This window comes from Hippocampus comes, unplaced genomic scaffold, assembly GCF_001891065.2.
Source record: "Hippocampus comes isolate QL1 unplaced genomic scaffold, H_comes_QL1_v1.1 scaffold202, whole genome shotgun sequence".
Taxonomy (NCBI): domain Eukaryota; kingdom Metazoa; phylum Chordata; class Actinopteri; order Syngnathiformes; family Syngnathidae; genus Hippocampus; species Hippocampus comes.
The window spans coordinates 1,189,674-1,210,045 of NW_017805829.1; the positions used below are offsets into that span (position 1 = coordinate 1,189,674).

At 41.4% G+C, this 20,372-nt stretch overlaps 2 protein-coding genes and 1 long non-coding RNA gene across 3 annotated transcripts; 1 reads left to right on the forward strand and 2 right to left on the reverse strand.

Moving 5' to 3' along the window:
* The first annotated feature begins 338 nt into the window (after positions 1 to 338).
* Positions 339 to 6,161, forward strand: ppid (peptidylprolyl isomerase D). Its single transcript, XM_019887438.1, has 10 exons — positions 339 to 531; positions 2,294 to 2,434; positions 2,520 to 2,626; positions 3,594 to 3,782; positions 3,862 to 3,984; positions 4,724 to 4,830; positions 4,912 to 5,068; positions 5,151 to 5,237; positions 5,320 to 5,362; positions 5,739 to 6,161. The coding sequence occupies exons 1-10, from the start codon at positions 447 to 449 to the stop codon at positions 5,825 to 5,827; spliced, it is 1,128 nt and encodes a 375-aa protein (XP_019742997.1). The 5' UTR covers positions 339 to 446; the 3' UTR covers positions 5,828 to 6,161.
* etfdh (electron transfer flavoprotein dehydrogenase) lies at positions 5,949 to 18,381 on the reverse strand. The gene is made up of 13 exons (XM_019887437.1): positions 18,162 to 18,381; positions 16,754 to 16,912; positions 13,561 to 13,790; positions 12,241 to 12,322; positions 12,023 to 12,141; positions 11,217 to 11,294; positions 10,998 to 11,144; positions 9,710 to 9,850; positions 9,081 to 9,224; positions 7,983 to 8,157; positions 7,556 to 7,738; positions 7,272 to 7,493; positions 5,949 to 6,521 (listed from the first exon to the last, which is right to left on the reverse strand). The coding sequence occupies exons 1-13, from the start codon at positions 18,190 to 18,192 to the stop codon at positions 6,358 to 6,360; spliced, it is 1,875 nt and encodes a 624-aa protein (XP_019742996.1). The 5' UTR covers positions 18,193 to 18,381; the 3' UTR covers positions 5,949 to 6,357.
* LOC109526262 (uncharacterized) lies at positions 6,620 to 7,265 on the reverse strand. Its single transcript, XR_002170295.1, has 2 exons — positions 6,736 to 7,265; positions 6,620 to 6,692 (listed from the first exon to the last, which is right to left on the reverse strand). It is a non-coding gene; the product is annotated as an uncharacterized LOC109526262 (long non-coding RNA).
* Positions 18,382 to 20,372: the final 1,991 nt, after the last annotated feature.

Consider the following 20,372-nt stretch of genomic DNA (forward strand, 5'->3'; position numbering starts at 1 on the left):
ATTTATAAAGGAACATGGTTTGACAAAGGCGACTTTTTTTCTTTTCACCTTATGTGGAAAGAAAAAAATATGTATGCCTATTATTTCAGACGAAGTTGTCGCCAGTTAATATGATCAGGGACATATTTTCATATTTTATCAACTACAATGTAGTTACTACATCAACATGATTGTCTTGATGCCTTCAAAAGAGACATTCTAAAGAATGGCCGGAATAGGCTTGACAATGCCCGCGACCCAAGTGAGGAATAGCAGTTCGGAAAAAGGATGGAACTAGCTTTTATTTTGAAACAAGGTAATACTGTACTCTTATTTTGACATATCGTACCGAATCTATAGTCACTTCCGGTGTCTATCCAGCACTTTCCTCCTTCCAGACAGACACACCGGCCGGCTGCTGTGTTGCTAAGTTAGCGTAGGCGAACAGTTCAATAAAGTGTCGCAAAATGTCTCACCCGGTGCCCACTAGCAAGCCGTCCAACCCCGAAAACCCTCGCGTTTTCTTCGACGTTGACATTGGCGGCGCTAGAGGTAAGGTTGCTTTTAAAATGTCATTGAAATTTGAAGTAAATGTTGCAGTTACTGCTAGTCTCGTTAGCTTAGCATCGCCCGTACTCATCAAATAAGCTTGAGTGTTAAAATAAGTGTTAATGTGGCAGCCTATATACACTAGTTGTTGTATTATATTAATTTAATGTATTTTGAATGTTTGAATACAGCTTTATAAAACTAAATATTCAATTTCGGTCATTTGGTGCACACCCCATGTGCGTTTGATTACTTTAGCAAGCAATACACCAGTGGTCCTCAACTAGAAATCCTGTAGGTCCACTTTTTTTTTTAATAAGACCAAGGTCCGGTTCCATGCACGGCGGTCATGGGGAGCAGGGCTATATGCCCATTTAGTATGGTCAAGCCAAGTTTATACAAATCAACACTCCTCACAACCAACCAATAATGGGGTGCATGAAAATAACCATGATTCACTTTGCCAGTACACAGCAAATAATGAGAGGTGTTGTGTTGAGGCACATGAACTCTTTTTATTTTGTTAAGTTGTGCCTGCTTAATAATAGAAACAGCCCTTTTAGGGAAATAAGACATTTTTACTTTCACTTTGTTAAACAGTAGTTGTCTTTTTTCCCTTAATTTAACAAAACAAAATACTCATTTTACCAAAATAAATACGAAACATGAAAATAAAAATATCCTTTTAATTTGTACAATTCCCCTTTTCACATCCCCTCTGAAATCACTGAAAAATATATCAGAAGATGAGTTAAGAACTATTTTAAATACTGACACAAGGGAGCACAGGAATGTGCAGTGTTGTTCTTCCACTAAAGGTGAATGCAATGTCTGAGGCATGCAAATATTATTTGAGGACGCCATTGTGATGTTCATTTACCATGTTGCGGTGTTCTGCTGTTAAACAGCTGCAAAGATCCCCGGGTAGAAGGGAGCAAAACTGCACACAATCGAAACCTCCCGCGATTCGTCTTGTCTAATTGTCTGTATGCGGCTCTCCTGGACTGAAGCTGTGAGCACACTGTGGCGTCGCGCATGCGTCTGTTTCCTGACACAATCATCCATTTTGAATGCGTGTGTATTGGGATAGACGCGTGCAGACGCTTATGTATGGGCACACCTTAAGTTCAGAGGAGCCAATCAGCGCATCGTTATCGCCGACATGCCCTGCTCATTATACAACACACAGTCGCGCTGCTGCGGTCCTCTGCAATACATCTGTTAGTGCACGCAAAGAATACAACGGATAATTTTAACAAGCGATCGAGGTAATGCGCAGATTATAGTCCACAAATATAAAATGTATAACATAAAAATCACTTTATAAATTATTATTTTATACAATTTGCCGAGGGTCCGGACAGAGGAGGTTCGGACAGAGGAGGTCGGCGGTCCGGTAGTGGATTGCGGTCCGCCAATTGAGGCAGGTTGCAGTACACGAATATAATTGATGCTAATGTATGTACCTGCATGTATTGTATTCACAAATTAACAATTAACGGCTACAGCATTACACGATCGGATGGCCCTCCCACTACAAGAGTTGCATTTAATTTTATGGCCTTTTACAACAAATTAATAATGAAGCTAAATTATGATTTGACACTAGCCGATTGCTCGCGCAGTGTTGACCAGTGCTAACAACAGTTGCATGAATAAAAATGTTGTTCGATATGTAGTTATCATTGGCTGTGAACTCTTAATGGGGCAATGCAGCTCTTGTACTGGATTCTCTGATTTGTCATTTATTTCTTCTTTTCCTTAGCCGGCCGAATTGTTCTGGAGCTGTTCGTTGACATCACACCCAAGACGGCAGAGAACTTCCGTGCCCTCTGCACAGGGGAGAAAGGCCTTGGGAAATCCACAGGAAAACCTCTGCACTTCAAAGGATGCCCTTTCCACAGAAGTATGTGGCATGATCGTGTTCACCGCGATGTCATTGATGACTGCGTTTTTAAAAATTTGGACCATGCGTTGACTTTCCTCGACAGTCATTAAGAAGTTCATGATCCAGGGAGGAGACTTCTCCAACCAGAATGGCACTGGTGGCGAGAGCATTTACGGGGAGAAGTTTGAGGATGAAAACTTTCACTACAAGGTAAAGGAAAAGCACGTGGCGCAATTTTCCAACCACTAAATATATATTAACAGCATTTGTTGATGTTTTTCTTGACTCTAATATTAACGATGTGATTTACTTAACATGAAATAGTCCACAATGTTTTTGTTTTTCTTTTTTTCCCCCCATATTATTTAAAGTAACCAGTTGTTTTAAATAAAATGTTCATCCAATCAGTTTTTTAATTGTGCTTTTATTTCATGTTATAGTGTCATTTGATTTAGTGCAGTGCACACAGCAAGCAAATAAACATCTTTGGTTTTGTATTTTTGAAGCACTTTTGTCTGTTCAATCATAATTCAATATTGTTCAATAAAAATGATAATTCTTATTTTTATACATTTTTATTGTTCTGACCATAGTGCACAAATATTACTAATCATATTTTGCTAAAGTATTTGTGTATTTAAAAAATATATTGATTTTGTTCATATTTTAGAACTGCACAAGCAATATCTTAAAAAAACATTTTAAAAATATACACAACTTCAAAAAAAAAATTCTACAGTTTTTCCGATTTCCAAAAGGAATGCAAAATGTATACAATACTTAATTTATTTTAATATAATCCAAATTATATTAGTGTATCCAAGTGTGTTTTTTTTGGGGGGGGGGGTAATTATAGTGCCTAGCAATTTGATGATGAGAACTTCACCTACTCACAGTTCTTTTTCTGAAAAACTGAATTGCTTAATCATCCCTGTCTAAGTGTGGAAAGTATTACAGTTTAGCAACAAGCAAGTATGTTGGAGTGATGCCTCTCGACTGGAGAGGCAAGCTTTATGTGTCCAGGTGGAGCCTGGGTCGTTAAAAGTTATGAAGGGTCTTGGCTACACCTAAGATCCATATTTAAATATGTGCTAAATGGGGCAAGAATCCAGCAGATAAAGAATAAAACCCACACTGCAAACCCTCTTATAATGCAGCGTTCTGTGCATATTGTCAGCACGACCAAGTGGGCCTATTGAGCATGGCCAATGCGGGGCCCAACACCAACGGCTCGCAGTTTTTCATCACCACGGTGCCCACGCCGCACCTGGACGGCAAACATGTGGTCTTTGGACAGGTGCTCAAGGGAATGGGCGTGGTCAAAATGCTGGAGGCCATCGACACCAATGACGACGCTCCCGTCAAGGTAAATGAAGAACAGCGCCGCGCCACAGAGACTGACGCAAACTGTCTGTCATGCAGCCGGTGACGTTTCTCCTTTTCAGCCTTGCGTGATTGCCGACTGCGGCGAGCACAAGGATGGTGACAGCTGGGGCGCTGCCCCCTGTGACAGCACCGGCGACGCCCACCACGACTTCCCTGAAGACTCGGATGTTGACTTCAAAGATGTACGTTTTTTTTTTTGTTTTGTTTTACTTTTGTTTTTACCTTCTAGGGAAAAGAAAATACCACAAATGGTGCCTTTAACATATTTTTGACAAAAACACAGGAACTCTTGTTTTCAATTGCTGTCAGATTGCTCATTTAAAATATGTTTTTAATTTAATGTATTAAATGACATACATTCTCTAATATGCGAAAAACATTTTTAAGAGGATTGAGCAGAAAACTGAAATACTGAATTATTTGTTAACATGACTTCAGCATTGTGAAAAAATACATTTTGAATGAGGATTAGTGCATTAAAAATGAAAAACTAGTAAATTACGATGTTAGATGTATTCATGTGGAAATTAGATTTTAAATGAGCATTGTATAACTTAAAAAGACAAATTCAAATTTTAATGTACTTAATATTGGTATACACAGTATAAGCTTAGTTTAAATTCTGTGATGTTTTTTCAATCACTTTTGTGCCAACTATGACACATCAAAGAATGGTGCCGATTGCAGACTTCATATTTCATTTTTTTAAGCTTGTATATTTTTGATTAAGTTTTAATGGCACGAGTCGACTGCTAAAATGTGTACATTTTATTTAACATTGACATTAACATGACTTTTTTTAACATCACATTTCTATGAAAAGTGCTCAAATAGATTTCTCATTACAAATAGACTTCTTTAATGTGTTAAGTATCGTAGCACAGAATGGATCAAAATGGATTTCAACTTTCCCACCCCCAGGTGGACAAAGTTGTGGCAGTGGCCGAGGACATTAAGAAGATTGGGAACAACCTTTTTAAGAGTCAAGACTGGAATGCTGCTGTCAATAAATACAGCAAAGCTCTCAGGTTCAAGTCTCACTATTAAGCACCCATTATATTCTCATGATAGAAGACAACGTAGCATCAAGGACATGCCTGTTTCCACAGGTATTTGGAAGTGTGCGGGGAGGTTTTGGAGGACGAGGGCGAGGAGTCTCCAGCGCAAAAGAAGCTGCTGCCCGCTGTGCTCAGCTGCTACCTCAACACGGCAGCCTGCAAGCTAAAACTGCAGATGTGGCAGGAGGCCGTGGACAGCTGCAACGAGGTCCGGCGTGGGCAGACGTGTCCACTAGATGGCGCCATTACACAATGATTGTGCTCACTTCTGTGGCGTTTTGTATTGGTAGGCTCTGGAGCTGGACAAAGGCAACACCAAGGCTCTTTTCCGGAGGGCTCAGGCCTGGCAGGCCCTCAAGGAGTACAGCCAAGCCATGGTAACATATTGTCTACTTAAAGCATCAAAAGTAGGGGCAACAAATGCCACGTGCTATGTTAAGTCCTCAATTTTCTTTGCAGTCTGATCTGAAGACAGCTCAGGGAATAGCTCCAGAGGACAAAGGTGAGCGTTTCCCATTCTTGTTGACAAATTGCAAAATCCACACACCATACTGAACATACCAGTGGTGGTAGTAATAATAATTAGGTCTGCTTCTATTTGACCTTATTCAATGACCTGGCCCCCTCTAGTTTAACACATTTACACAGCATTGAATGGTCTATGAATCTCAAACATACCGTACGTATGTAGACATTTGATTGTATATGCGCCTCTAGTGTAGCATATTTAACAATTCTGGCACGACTAGTCATTGCATGGTCTGCACACCTGTACTGTAGGTGATTAAAATTTAATGCCCGGCAACAGCAAAGCGCAAAACTGCAGAGCGTGACTACTACCATCAAGAACCAAACGTTTTGTTTCCGTTTTCCGGCAGCCATCAGCAATGAGATGAAGCGTGTGCAGCTGCAAGTCCAGCAGGAGAAGGAGAGAGAGAAGAAAATCTACGCCAAAATGTTTGCCTGAATGGTCGACCCGCCTCGTCATGTAACAAGCCTCATCCAGAAGTTGTTTTTCAACACTGAATGCTGTCGCTGTTTTGTAGCAGTGTGCTTGGAATACATCACAAGACCCTCAGCAAGTGCAGAACAGTCAAGTAGTTTATTCACTGATGTGACAATATGTATAGTACAACATGTACCTGGAATAAATGTTAACTTATCAAAAACGTTTGCTGGAAGTCTCCGTTTAATATAATTGAAGGCCACTTTATGCAAATGACATGTTCAAACCACACTTTTTTTTTTGTAGCGGTAGTGTCACATGATAAATTAATAAAATCCAGGCTCTTCAAACATGATTTGTGTTCCTTATTACAGTACATATACCACTACCAGTCAAAAGTCTGAACACTTTTTTAATATATGGATAAATCATATTCACGCTTTTGACTGTATAACAGCAACGGTAGGCACATACTGGCAAGAGGCCCTGAATACTCATTCAGTCATTCAAGCTTACCGAATGTTCCTCAAATGGTGGCCAGGATGCTTTATTTACATTCCGTTGTAGGCCGGTCCGCCTCCGCCTTCCGGGACCACCCAGTTGATGTTCTGGCTAGGGTCCTTGATGTCACACGTCTTGCAGTGTACGCAGTTCTGAGCGTTGATCTGCAACCGCATGCCGTCACCCGTTTCCACGGGAACATACTCGTACACACCTAAGAAAAGATGGGGGATGCGAAGTTTGGGATTAAGACAATGTAATTACGACATTCAATCTAATTTACATTTTATCCTATTTGGACCACATTTCATGGTACATGCAGCCTTAATTCAAACATCCGTGCACCTTCTATGTACCACATTTACATGTTTAATGATCTGTGCAGCTCCAATATACCGTATTTACATCACGTTTCATGTCCTGTGCACTTCTCGTGGAATTACATTGCATAGAATAAGATGCTTTAATGTACCCTATTTACAGAGTTAATGTCCCTGCGCCTCAAATTTGATGTATGTATAATATTTAATGGCATTCACCACAAATGTACTGCATTTCCACATTTAATGGTCTATGCACCTAATGTACCATTACTTATCATCGCATTTGATGTCATATGTAGCTTTCTAGATCACATTTAATGGTCTGTGTAGTGTGCACCTCTACTTTAGTATGACTAGATCAACTTTAAAGGTCCACCAAATGATGTCCCACATTCACATCGCATTTCATGGTCTGCATTCAAATGTACCACATTAGTATTTTATGGTTTGTGGACCTCGAATGCATAGCATAATGTAGCACATTCACAAAGCATTTAATGGTCTGTGCACCTCTGTGAATTGAGACTACAGTACTGGTCTGCTGCCCGGAGGTACCACATTTGCGGCATATTTAATGGTCCGTGCATTCCTAATGTACCGTATTTAGACCACATTTCAGAGTTTGTACACAGCTTATTCACCCGCCGGGCAGAAGCGCTGTTCGGGCCCGTCGTAGATGGCGAGGTTCTTGTTGACGGGCACACTGTCATCCATGAGGGTAAGGTGCGCGGGCTGGTCTCCTTCATGGTTGGTGCCACTGAGCGCCACGGAAGACAGCAGGTCAAAGCTGATCTTTCCGTCGGGTTTGGGGTACTCGATGGGTGTGCAGTCCTTGGCCGGCTTCAGCTGGTCGGCATCGCGACCTGACGCACACCAAAACCAGATGAGACGAGCTCATACGATATTTCTGCAAACAGTGACTCACCGCAGTGTTTGAGCGTCCATGGCTCTTTGCCCCTTAGGATCCAGTAGAAGATCCCCGTGTAGATCATGCCACCGTACAGACCAAAGTAGTTGTGGAAGGACGGTCGGATGTTCCGAACGGCGCGGAGCTCCTTCCACACCCAGGACGCCTTCAGGGCCTCGGCGTACTCGGGAACGTGCAGACCTATTGGCCCAAATTTCAACCCTTTCAACAGTCCATGCATTTCAAATATAACATTTAGATCTCATGGTCCTTGCACCTCTAACACCCCATATTTACACCACAATGCATGGTGTGCACCCCTGTAATGTACTACTGTGTCTTAAAACGAGCTTTAAATTCTCTGCGAAGACAATATTCAAAGGCCAGTATGTCCAATGTACATTCTTCAGTGGTCTGCGCACCGCTATTGTAGCGGATTTCATACCCGTCGTCTCCGCCTCGCCACCTTCAGCCACCGCCACCACTCGTGGGAAAATAGCCTCCGCTGCCAGCATGCCGCTCTTCATGGCCGTGTGTGTACCTTTGATCTTTGGCACATTCATGAAGCCGGGGCTGCAGCCAATCAGAAGGCCGCCCGGGAACGTCAGTTTAGGGACAGACTGAGCCGGAAAAGAAGAGACACAAATTTTCAGGAGGGTTGAAGTGGCCATTTTAATTTAATTTTGTCATTTCCCAAGGTCCTTTCGACCATTACTTTTCTTGTTGCAAGGGAATTTGGAACATGTTAAAAATTTTCTTGCTATAAGAAAAAACACGAAAACTGTTGGCGAATGTCTGGCGAATGTTTGCGACTTGGAACAAACCCTGACGAAAATGCAACATTCACTACCTTCGCAAATGTTCGCCGCTCAGTGGAATAGGGGCTTTAAGCAGCATGGAATTTGGTAGTTATGTCTATCATGTGGAGACCAACAAAAAAAAAGTCATGCCCAAAAAGGTATCATGATAATCATTTTTTATAGTCATTTTAGTAATTTCCAGGAATGCTTCAAAGACAAGCTTAGAGATTTCGTCTGATGAAATTGAGACATTTTAGTTTCCATCGTTGCTTGTGGGTGCAGCATGGCATGACGTGTCTTTTAGGAAACCAACAAACAGCACCCAAAAACTGAGTCAGCAGCACCCCCTAAAAAAGTGGGGGGAAAAGTCACCCTCAAGGCGAGTTTTCACAACTGACACGAACTTGTGTTGTAAACAATAACAGGACACACAAAAGTATCAATGATTAATGGCTGCAATTGAATAGGAAGTCCACCATTTGAGGGCAAATGGCCATTTTGGGCAAATTTAAGGGCTTGTTTTTTAATCAGCTTTTACCTGGGCAATTTGCTCAAATGAGCCATGACTGAAAGCAGCTTGGATGGATGATGCTTAATTGACAAGTTTTGTTTTGTGCTAATGCCCCAATGTCATTGGTTGGAGCTGGGCGTCAACATTGGATGATCATTGTGAAATTTGACCATGAAAAAGTGCCTGCCCAGTCTTATCGGACAATGAGTTTCTTTCAGAGCTCAAGGCTTACCTGGAAGCCGCCCTCGTTCAGGGCGCGGGCTCCGTACGCGATCCTGTGGCCACCCTCCAGTGTGGGGGCGACGAAGGGGTGATGCTTCCACCGCTGGAACTCCCGGAAGGGGTTCAAGTAAGGATTTGAGTAGTCCAGGCCCACCTGTACACAACCATCATTACTATTTACACCGACAAAAAAAAAAAAAAAAAAAAAAAAAAAAAAAAAAAAAAAAAATTTTTTCCCCCAAAAACAAAAAAGTGTTTTTTTTCTCCCGACGATGTATGGTAAGGCGTTTTTAACCAAAAAAAAAAAAAAAAAAAAAAAAAAAAAAAAAAAAAAAAAAAAAAAACTTTTTTCCCCACAAAGCCAAATAGGTTTGTATTTTCCCACCCTTGGTCGATGAAACTCTCATTTAGAAACTACATTTTATATTTCCTGGGGTTGTCACTGTGTGATATTAAAATTGGTTTGATGGACTGAAACCTTTGTGTGGTCAATATGCAAAAAAAATAGAAATGAGGAAAGGGGGCAAATACTTTTTCACAGCACTGTATTGTGCAGTGGTGTCGATTTTCCTCATGTCAAATATGTGCCTTGGGTCGGCAAAGGTTGCAAAACACTGGTTCACATAAATTGCAACGCACCACAAAGCCCAGAGCCACCATGGGCTCTCCTTCGTTGAGGTGATACAGGAAGGAACCTCCGTAGGTATTCCTGTTGAGAGGCCATCCCACCGAATGCTCCACTCGGCCAGGACGCCACTTCTTCTCTTCGATGGTCCACACCTAAAATAAACACATACACAAAAATAGCCATCATCACGCAGTGGATGACTTTATTGCCGAGAAGGCAACACGCATGTAAGGCGCTGGTGTGAAAAGAGACTACATTGCAACAAATCATGCGGCATACATGCCTTTTTATCAGCAGTGTGGAGTTTCACGACAGTAAATTGATATTGCATAACACCCAATCAGTGCTGCATTGCATCACTCATAGATATTTAAAATCTATACATCAATAGATAGCCACTGTCCAATGTGAAGTTTGTACTTCCAAGTTATGTCACAGTTTCCATTTATATCCAAATACTTTCTGAACACATCTGAGGTTGTGTTGGTGAGCCCTTCCCCTCTGCCAAGATAAGAAATCCACCATAGAGGTGTGAAATGGTCCCAAACCATGGCCTATTTCAGTGGTTCTTAACCTGGGTTCGATCGAACCCCAGGGGTTCAGTGAATCAGTCTCAGGGGTTCGACAGAGCCTCTGCCATGGAGGTTTAGACACACTTAACTCAACATGTCAATTAGTTATGACACGCCAGCTTGGCCAACACTGGCTGCAGATGATCACATGACATTGCTTGTCCAGCGCTGCGGGAAATTTAGTTCGCTCAGTCGTCAGCGTGTGACTGTCGTGATAGTATGTGGTGTGATTTATTATTATTATTATTTTTTTAAATGTTTTAACACATGCTATGTCGAGCAAAAAAAAAGAAAGTGGTCGGACGATTATGTACAACATGGATTCACAGTTCAGCTTTTCCTTCCACCTTCGGTTTAAACAGAATCCGCCAATAACTATAAGAAGACGCAGTCAACAGAAAGTAAAAGAAACAATGATCGAACATGGAGCTAAACGTCCAAGTGATGGGTAGCCATGACTTCTGAAGATGAAACTATTTTGACAAGAGAAAATCCCTCCCATCGCTTTTGTGGCAAGATTTCCAGAGCGACGTGAATGACGAAGCTGCTGTACGGTACGTGCGTAGTTCACGGTGTGGTTTTATATTGTTCTAAATTTGTCGTACTATGCAATAAAAATGTTTCAAATTAATGAAAAAAATGATCTTACTAAAATGTTGAACGACTCAATAATGATCTTCGTTGTCACGGTTTTGTGAAATTTCACAGTTTCTCAGGTGTCGGTTACCTCCTTGAGGCCGATGGCGTATGTCTGAGGCTCGCAGTTCTCACGCAGGTTGAAGCGTTTGTAGAGCTGCTTGGCAAGATGGCCGTGACATCCCTCGCCGAACAACGTCACCTTGGCGTGGAGCTCCATCCCCCGCTCAAAGACGTCCTGAACACACATGCTACTGACCACAATTCCACGCACATGGCCAATAGAATTTGGCGCGTGCTTCGGCGGCACCTTTGGTGAGCCGTCTTTGGCGATGCCGACGTCATTGGTGGCGATTCCTTTGACGCTTCCGTCTTCGTGGAACAAAACCTTCCCGGCACAAGAGACAAAGTTAAAAAAAAAAAATCTGTATGAAAAACATTCAGACAGAACTACATGGTAAACACCAATACTCAAAAACCATAATTGTTGAACGAAAGACGATGTGCATTATTTCTAAAGATGGGTTTCAAAGAAAGGTTGGGGTTTGAAAGGACTTTTTGAGCGAAGTTCAGGGTTTAAAGCCTGGTTTGGGGTTTCAAATAAGGCCTTCAAAACTGAATGAGGATTTCAAGGCGGGACTCAGGTTTTAAGTTTGAGCTTCAAAATGTGGTTAGGATTTGTAATTTGGGGTTTCAAGGGCAGGTTTAGGTTTTGGGATTATGTTTCAAATACGGGCTTTGAGCGTGAACAAGGGTTTTTAAATTCAGGTTTCAAAACGGGATTAAGGTTCAATGTGAGATTTCAAGGCTGAGTTTCAAAAAAGGGTTACAAACAACAATGGCTTCAAGCCTGAATTTTGGTTTCACACAATGGATAGGGGGGCAGTGTTACGGTTTCAAAGGAGTAATTATGGTTAAGGTTTGAAAACTAGGGTTAGCGTTTCAAATGATCAATCTTGTTTTAAATGGGGATTTTAAATGTGATTTTCAAAGAGTTTCAAAAGAGAGTTATAGCTTCAAAGTAGGATGCCAGACAGTTTCAAAGTAAGTCTCAAGTCTGAGTTTGGGTTACTAAGTATGACTAGTTTAAAATGATAAAAGCGGTATCATTGTGACCTCGGAGGCGGCATAACCAGGATATAACTCCACTCCAAGTTCCTCGGCCTGCTCGGCCAGCCAGCCGACAAAGTTGCCCAAACGAATTATGTAGTTGCCGTGGTTCCTCATAGGCAGACCTATCTCACATACACACCAATACAATTACACTTTGACTTTAAAAACAAACAAACAAAAATCTGCACAATTCATTCACGACATTTGCTCAGGAACTGTACCTGGCAACATGGGAACGGGGATTCTGTGCTTCTCTGTCAAAATGCTGAAGATATCCTCAGTGACTGGTGTGTTGAGAGGAGCCTGAGGCAAGAGACAGAGAGGGGACACGCTGACATTTATCTTAAGATGATGATCATATGCAGGAACAGGCTCGGCTCCAGGTCAATAGACGACTATTGAAACACTCATTGGAGTCGGAGCTCATTCTTTTGTCGGGTTCAACTCAAGGAAGGCCACTGCCAGACATAGGTGGAGAGTATATTTTACCACGCATTGGTAAAACATTCAGTATTAAATATTAGAGAAAAAAATGACAAATTGTTACGATTTTTATGATGACTTTTTTTCCACCACACTTGGGTAAATAAAAGGCACACTCAGCGGCCTTGGTATGTTATGGAACTAGGGTTGAAAAAGTAGGCGTTTAAAAGTAGGGTTTCAAGCAAATTCATGTTTCAAACAAGGGGTAGGGTTTCAAAGTAGATATTCCAAGCTCGGGTTAGGGCTTTTTTTTTAGGGTTGCAAACTAGAGTTCGAGTTAGTTATTAGCCTAGCGTTATTGTTTGCAATTCAATGCTGTCCCGTGCTGTAAATTGCACACAATAGGATTACCGACTTAGTCCATGTATTCCCTGTCACCATTCTGTCAAACTTGGGTTAGAGTTTCAAATTAGGGTTTCAAGCAAGGGTGTCAAGCGGTGGTCAAAGTGTGGTTTCAAGCCAGTGTTCTAATCAAGGGTTCGAGTTGCAAAGTATGGTTTCTCGCCAAGTTCGTGCAATCAAATTAGGATTTTAAAGTGGTGTTTCAAACCGGGGTAGGGTTTCAAGCAAGTGTGTCAAACGAGGGTTAGGAATTCAAATTGGCCTTTCTAACCAGGGCCCTGGTATCAAAGTCGGGCTTCAAACCAGGGTGGGGTTTCAAACCACGGTGTCATATAAGAGTTAGGGTTCCAAAGTAGGGTTTCAAGCCAGGGACAGGCGAGGGTCCATAGTAGGGTTTCTAGCCAGTGCGTCAAACCTCAGTTAGGGTTTCAAGTTGGGGTTGGGTTTTCAAAGTAAGGTCTTAAACCATGGTGTCAAAACTACGGTTTCAATAAAGGGTTGCAGTTTCAAACAAGGATATCCAACCAGGATTACAAACTCCGCTTCGCGTTTGAAAGTCGGGTTTCAGGCCAGGGTGTAGGGCTTTCAATGAAATGTTCTGCTCAAGCAGAATCCCAAAGACAGCAGAGGTGTTTTGAATCAAACCTAGAAAAGCCTCCAACACAGCTTCACAATAAAAGTTGCATGAAAGAGTGAAGTCGGCGTCAGATGCTCACCCCCCGTTCCTTCCAGTCGGGGAAGAGTTCATGGAGTGCGCTGGGCTCCAGGCAGGCCCCCGACAGCGTGTGCGCCCCCATCTGAGATGCCTTCTCCACCAGGCACACTCGCAGCTCCTTCTGCTGCTCGTTAGCCAGCTGCTTGAGGCGAATGGCGGCCGACAGACCGGCGGGACCGCCGCCCACGATCACCACGTCCGCCTCATCCGCGAACCTTTCCATTTCCACACCTGAGGATAACCCGTGCATCACCGGCAGTTCTTTAACCCTCGCAGTCCATATGCTGAATGACTGACAGCTCATTACATCAGCATGGCCACAGGCAGGTGTTAAATATTCTAATGACGTGGACTGTAGACTGCGACAAGGGGATACACCAAAGAACTTTTCATTGTTGGTGAATTCCTGGAAACTTTTCAACAATCACTCCTGAAGTGAAAGCTACAATTCCCAATGAAATAGTCTCTCCCCAAAAACATTTAAGCCGCGTTGAGTTAGCATAAACTTCCATCCCACAATGCTAAGTACAGTGGTGACTTGAAAGTTTAATTTCCGGGATGTGACGAAGGCGTGAATTACTGTCTCAAGGTGCTCATGAGAGAGGAGAGGTTTTACTTTAGCCAGCTGTCTAAGATGAAAGAAGCTGGATTTAACAACGGCACCAATTTGCCGGTCAAGTTTAAAATAATTTCTGTTGAGGCATTTTGTAACTTGAAAATTTCGTCTGAAGAGACGTTCGTAAGTAGTATTGTCAAAAAATACTTGTGACGGGGCGGACCTTGAAAAAAATAATCGCAGATTTAAATTGCAGTATTAAAAAAAAAACGGTTCGGCCCAAATTTCCATTCACTCCAACGGGGAAAGATCATTTGTGATTTGAGTGTTTTGAGTCACGACTGCGGTCACAGAATGAATTAAACTCGTCCAGGTACACTGGACCCCAAACTATTCACAGGTAAGGACCGAGCAAACCCGCGAATAACAAACGTGTGTGTATAATTGACGCCCATTTATTTATCTTTATTTTTTAAGATTCTTCAATAAATGCTGATAAATGTGATCTATAGGTTTTCTATTTAAAACGGGGAAAATTGGGGTTAAAAAAACACAATCGAAACTTAAAGATATTGAAAAATATTGAAAAAAATTGTTAAATATGTACGAATCCGCAGATGCTGGCTGGACTGCGAGTATGTGAGGTATCAAGAGTACAGAAATGTTTTGGTCTGACAGGTTAGCCCTATGCTAAACTATCGGAATATGAACCATTAATTAATTTGAAAGACTATTTATCTACTTCGATCGGAATTGTTAATTTACTAAACAATTGCATTCACGACGACAACTTCACAAAATTCTACCATACAAGTGTGGTGTAAACATAACTTAGTGAATCATAAATCTGATTCCAACAATAATGCGAGCAAATCTGTGGCTTTAGCACTTCAACTTTTTATGTTTCATGAAACATTATGTAAATATGGACTGCACTTCTTAAGTACTGAACGTACGTATAGACTATATAAACAAATACAAAACATATACAGTGAAACTCCTCTACAACGAAACCTACATGGGCGGAAATGCCATCTAGTGTGAAAAAATCTTCATACATTAACACCATTCCCACTCTCCTGGGCCCCATACAACGAAAAAAATCCCTGTTGCGTCTAATCGAAGCGAAGTCTAATCCAACAGCGACCTCAACTGCTTCGTTCGGAAATGGCAACAGCAACCACCACACTGGTTTACAGAAAATATTCCCATCTACGGAGTTCTTTCAAAAGGAAATTTCTTCACCCGGACTAAAAACCTATGCATTAAAATTTCGACTACGATGTTACATTAACGATCAATTCATAACACTGGAATTTCCACTACCCGGAACCCGGAAGCCATACAGAAGCACGCAGTGGTGCAAACACAAGCAAGTCCTGCTCGATACTACGGAGTAACTCTGTTTGCGCCGCTATTTACTCTCATTGGATACAAAACGGCGACATGTAAGTGACTCTAATAGCATGAGTTTTACTGGAATAGTGAACGATTTTTATTTCGTTCACAGCTCCGAGTTTCCTGAACGCAACATACTCATAGCTGCTCTGCCATTGGCTTACCGAGCATCATCCTGGCCTCCGATTGGCCAAGAGGGACCTCACTATCTATGTGTGTCGATACTGTAGCTAGATCCGTGGAAGATAGAGTTGGACGGCATCCGATTAGCTGCTCAGAGTAAATTGCTTGTGGCTCGACGGACAGTCAAATAAACGAACGTTTCCTGGAATGCTTTACTTGTTATCATGCTAAAAACCTTCCGCTAACTGGAGCGCTAATTAGAGAGAAGGCGAGTTCCATCGTGCTAACTATGGCCATCGAGGACTACAAAGTGTCCCGTGGCTGGCTTAAAAGTTCATTGCATGACATCAGCTGAGCAGCGCTGTCTTGGGTGACGATCGAGGGGAGGTCGAGTTAGAGACAGTGAGATAGTGGAAAGAAAAGCCACCGGGTCCAAGAAGTATTTCTTATTGTTAGATTCAGACACAGCATGAACGTTGCATTGCTAAAATGGCTACAAAACGGACCTTTGGATGTCAAGCAGCTAAGACAAGAAGCGCTCCGATGCTGGAAGAGAGGGTAAAAGTGATCAAAATGAAAGACGGAGGAAGCAAAATAAAATACATTATCCAAGAAATTGATGTACCGGTAAGTGAAAGTGAATGCTGATCGTACATTTCGCAATTTATTTCGCTTTTTTTTCTTTCTACACTGACTATACGAATTGTCAAATAAGTATGTGCTCATACTTATGCACTATTGGAATAAAAATAAAGAGTACACATACGTTTGTGTGTGTGTGTGTGTGTGTGTGTGTGTGTGTGTGTGTATGTGTGTGTGTGTGTGTGTTTACATCTGAGATCAAATTTGCTCCAGTGAAAAACCCCCTGTTGTGAAAAATTTCTTGCTGCAAACATGATTTCGTTGTAGAGGAGTTTCACTGTATACACACACACACACACACACACACACAAAAACAAAGCCTGCTCAGTTTAATAATGGGCTATTTAAAAGGAAGCACTTTGAACTGAAAATGGATGGAAAATTGTACCTCAAACCCTCTTTGAGATGCCTGCACAGTTGGCAGACGCCCTCTCCCCTGTACACACTCTCAAAGGATCCAAACACGGTAACTGACCTTCCCATCTTGGATCTTTGTCCCGGGGATGTATGGTGTAGTGGGTTGTGATGCGAGGCGTGGACAGCGAAGAACTGCTCCGTCTGCCTAACGTAGTGTACAGCTGAGGTGACGTGTGGTCAACTTGTACCGTCTTCAAGGCCCTGATGCACCTGGAGGCTGCAGGAGGAGGACAACAGTTAAGAGAACATGGAGCTATTTGTCAGTTGGACCAGGGGTAGCCATTTTATGACCTGGACCCATTTTAGGTGTCATAAGGTTCATCCAAAGACAACAACCAATATTAACACAACAGTTTTTAACTGATACACCATTGTGCGATAAAATACTATATCAGGGGCCTGCAGAGGGTGGGGAGCCCGGGCATCCATCTGAGAACGAGCATTCACAGCAATGGCACCCTAAACCAAACGACACCCCCCACCCCAATAGTTGAAGACATGAACAGCCTCTAAATTTATTTTTGAGGATTTTTTTTTGTTTTGTTTTGGAGAGGCCACCTCATGAAGTGTCACAGAGGTTGCCCTGATATTTTTACATTTTGATTCGAGGACGATAATTTTGATCAAAATGGGAAAAAAACAATTGCAACATGCATGGTTTGATACCGATGCATCTACGTCATCCTGCCACTAAATAAACCCACAAAAAAAGATAACCTAAGTTAACTTCTCACAGGTTAAATATTAACAGAGCTTCATGTTGGTTGTGCATTCAATTAAAAAGACAAAACTATAAAGACTGGTTTGGGAATGTGTTAGCAGAGAAAATACAGACACTGAGTGCAATGTGGTCAATGTAAGAACATTTGTTGTGAGTGAAGAGGATTGTATAATTTTGATATACAGGATGGCTTGCTTGAAACTTAGAAGGAGACTGCGCTTTACTTGCTTGATTTTTGCAGCAGTAACTTGGGACTTGCTAGAAAAGAAAAGCTCATGACTTAAGACTTGTACATATGTAATTTACTTCTGTCTTTACATAACACAGCCCACAATCACAAGCAATGCATTCGATAACTGAGCAGGTGACACATTGCAAAACCCCAACTTGATATTAAAATACTGTTTGGAAATCAACAAACGAATTATTTTATTGACGACAATTGCATATTTCAATTACAAAAAAACAACTATATGTGTGTGAATATATGTCAGCAATGTCGTAGAACAGTGACCGATATTCCCAATGAACTTTGCCCTACATTTGATTTTAGCTTGCTGCTAAAATCGACGCTAATGCTAACACGGACTGCAGCATTTCTGTGAGTTTCACACACAAGGACACAACTCCAAATAGATGTTATTAAAGTGTAAGAGAGCGGTATCGGCGCCCGAATCATGGTCTAAACTCACTTCTCGGCGAATGAGCAACGAATTAAGGCAAACTTGCTGCTAGCCAGACGTACCATGACAGGAGTATCTGCTAGCTGGGAACATCTCGTCACAACTGGTTAGTTCCTGCTAATGTCTCCTCTTCGTGCACACGAGAAGCCTAAAGCAATCTGTTGTCTGGTGATGACCGACGATGAGGTTATGTAACGGGTACCATCGACACGCTGCAACCTTAGGGAACCGTAGCTTCATAACACTGCATTGGGGAGGAGTAGGGGGCTCAAATCGAATTTACTGCGCAGGCGCAAATCTGGGAACGTTATTAAACAACGACATGATGTGATGGTTTTATTTTATTTGTTTCCTCGCGCTCCGAAGGCAAATCCAGTGACGGGGAGCCTCCACGTGAGTGTACAGCGAAGATATTGAATTGAAGTATGAATTTGAGAAAATGATCCTATTTCCGAAACGAGATAAAGTCATTAAAGACACTGTAAAGTGAGTTCAGTGACTTGTTTGCACAAAACCAATTCCAATGAAGTTGGGACGATGTGTGACACATAAATAAAAACAGAATACGATGCTTGCAACCCATACATGTCTCTCTTTGAAAATGTGTGGCGCATTATGAAGCATAAACTATGACAACGGAGACCCCGCACTGTTGAACTGCTTAAGTTTTACCTAAAGCAAGAATGGGAAAGAATTCTACCTACAAAGCTTCAACAATTAGTATCCTCAGTTCCCAAAATGTTTATTGACTATTTAAAAAAAAAGGTGACAACCCAGTCCCGCTTTTTTGAGAAGGTGTTGCAGCTTAATTTCAGGACCTGCGCTAGCCAATTTGTCGCCCTAAGCATAAATGCTTTGTGGTGCCCCAACGCCACACCCCCCCCCAACTTTATTTTACAAAACAACTTGTCGATATTAATTTTTCAATAACTTTCACAAAAATAAGAGACAATTAAATAATAATTAATATAAAACTAACAAAGGCACAAAAATCTCATATATATATATATGGGGGGATAAAGTGTTTCATTGCACATAATAAATGTTTCAGAAAAGAAGTGTACACAGTTCAATATAAGTGCAATATAAAATAAAGCATTAGCAATATATTTATAGAATAAATATAATAAATAATAAATAGCAAGAGCATAGAAAACACAGCGTAAGGTGGCTGTGCCATTTACAATGGTTACAGGTTTTCACGCATGTGGAACGAGCCACGGTATCTCGCCTTCTTCCAGCGCGGGTGTAACAGTCTCTGGCTGTGTCCCAATATCGGGTGTCCCAAAAAATGTATACACATTTTAGCAGCTGATAACTCAATTATTTATTCTTTCTTTATAGACTGAACCCATTGAACCGAGTTATGGTAACCAGACTTGACTTTGAAGAAAGGAAATTGATTCTAAAATGCTACTGGAAATATTGAAAACGCAGTAGAAATGCAAAGACAATTTAGGAGGAAGATTAACAAAGAACCACCAACACGAGTTCCCATCACTCGAATTAGAGATAAGTTTGAAGCTGATGGAACTGTTCAGGCCGTCCATAAGAAGCGTTCCGGAAGACCACGTACATCGACAAACCCCACAAAAGAAGAAAGATTACTGGAAACGTTTCAACAAAGTCCAAGAAAGTCTTTGTGGCAAGATAGTCGTGAGGTGGCCATGATGTGTGCCATTCCATCACTTCGCATTGTCAGCAGTGTCTGGAGCAGAACGGACATCAGTTTGAGAGCGTGCGATAACAAGACAATAGAATAATATTTGTAAATTCTTTTACATGTTGAAAATTATTCGAATTATAATAAACCCCAAATTTACAATTATTTAAGGTGTGTATAAATTTTTTGGGACACCCTGTATATAGCATTGCTCCTGTATTCAGAAATACAGGACAAAATATGCAGTGATTCTACAGTGAAATATAATTTTGAACCGTGGTACAAACCTTTTCTAAAGTAATTATGCTATTATGTAGGCCTATATTTAAAACACAGGTACATGAAAATTTCAAGATTCTACCTTTATAGACAAGGACTGACAGGGCACTATATAAATATTCTGGACATAATGTGAAAACAGTGAATATGAAAGGGAGAAATCTACCGAGCTTTAAGATCGAGTTTTTTTTCTCCAAATTACAGTTTCACCAATAGATGTCGCTCTTTCCCTATGAACCTCCCAAAAATGTCGGCATAGTCGCTGCATATAAAACAACATTGTGTCATAACATTGCATTTAATTTTCATAGCATAATCAATGTGCAGGTCA

What these genes read in the sequence shown, in the direction of transcription:
- ppid (XM_019887438.1), top strand. Translation starts at nt 447, where the DNA reads ATGTCTCACCCGGTGCCCACTAGCAAGCCGTCCAACCCCGAAAACCCT. An exon ending in CCGTGGACAGCTGCAACGAG is followed by an intron (nt 5,069 to 5,150) that starts GTCCGGCGTGGG and finishes TTGTATTGGTAG; the next exon opens with GCTCTGGAGCTGGACAAAGG. An exon ending in AATAGCTCCAGAGGACAAAG is followed by an intron (nt 5,363 to 5,738) that starts GTGAGCGTTTCC and finishes GTTTTCCGGCAG; the next exon opens with CCATCAGCAATGAGATGAAG.
- etfdh (XM_019887437.1), bottom strand. Translation starts at nt 18,192, where the DNA reads ATGTTCCCAGCTAGCAGATACTCCTGTCATG. An exon ending in TAGCAGATACTCCTGTCATG is followed by an intron (nt 16,913 to 18,161) that starts GTACGTCTGGCT and finishes CTCCTCCTGCAG; the next exon opens with CCTCCAGGTGCATCAGGGCC. An exon ending in CCAAAGACGGCTCACCAAAG is followed by an intron (nt 11,145 to 11,216) that starts GTGCCGCCGAAG and finishes ATGTGTGTTCAG; the next exon opens with GACGTCTTTGAGCGGGGGAT.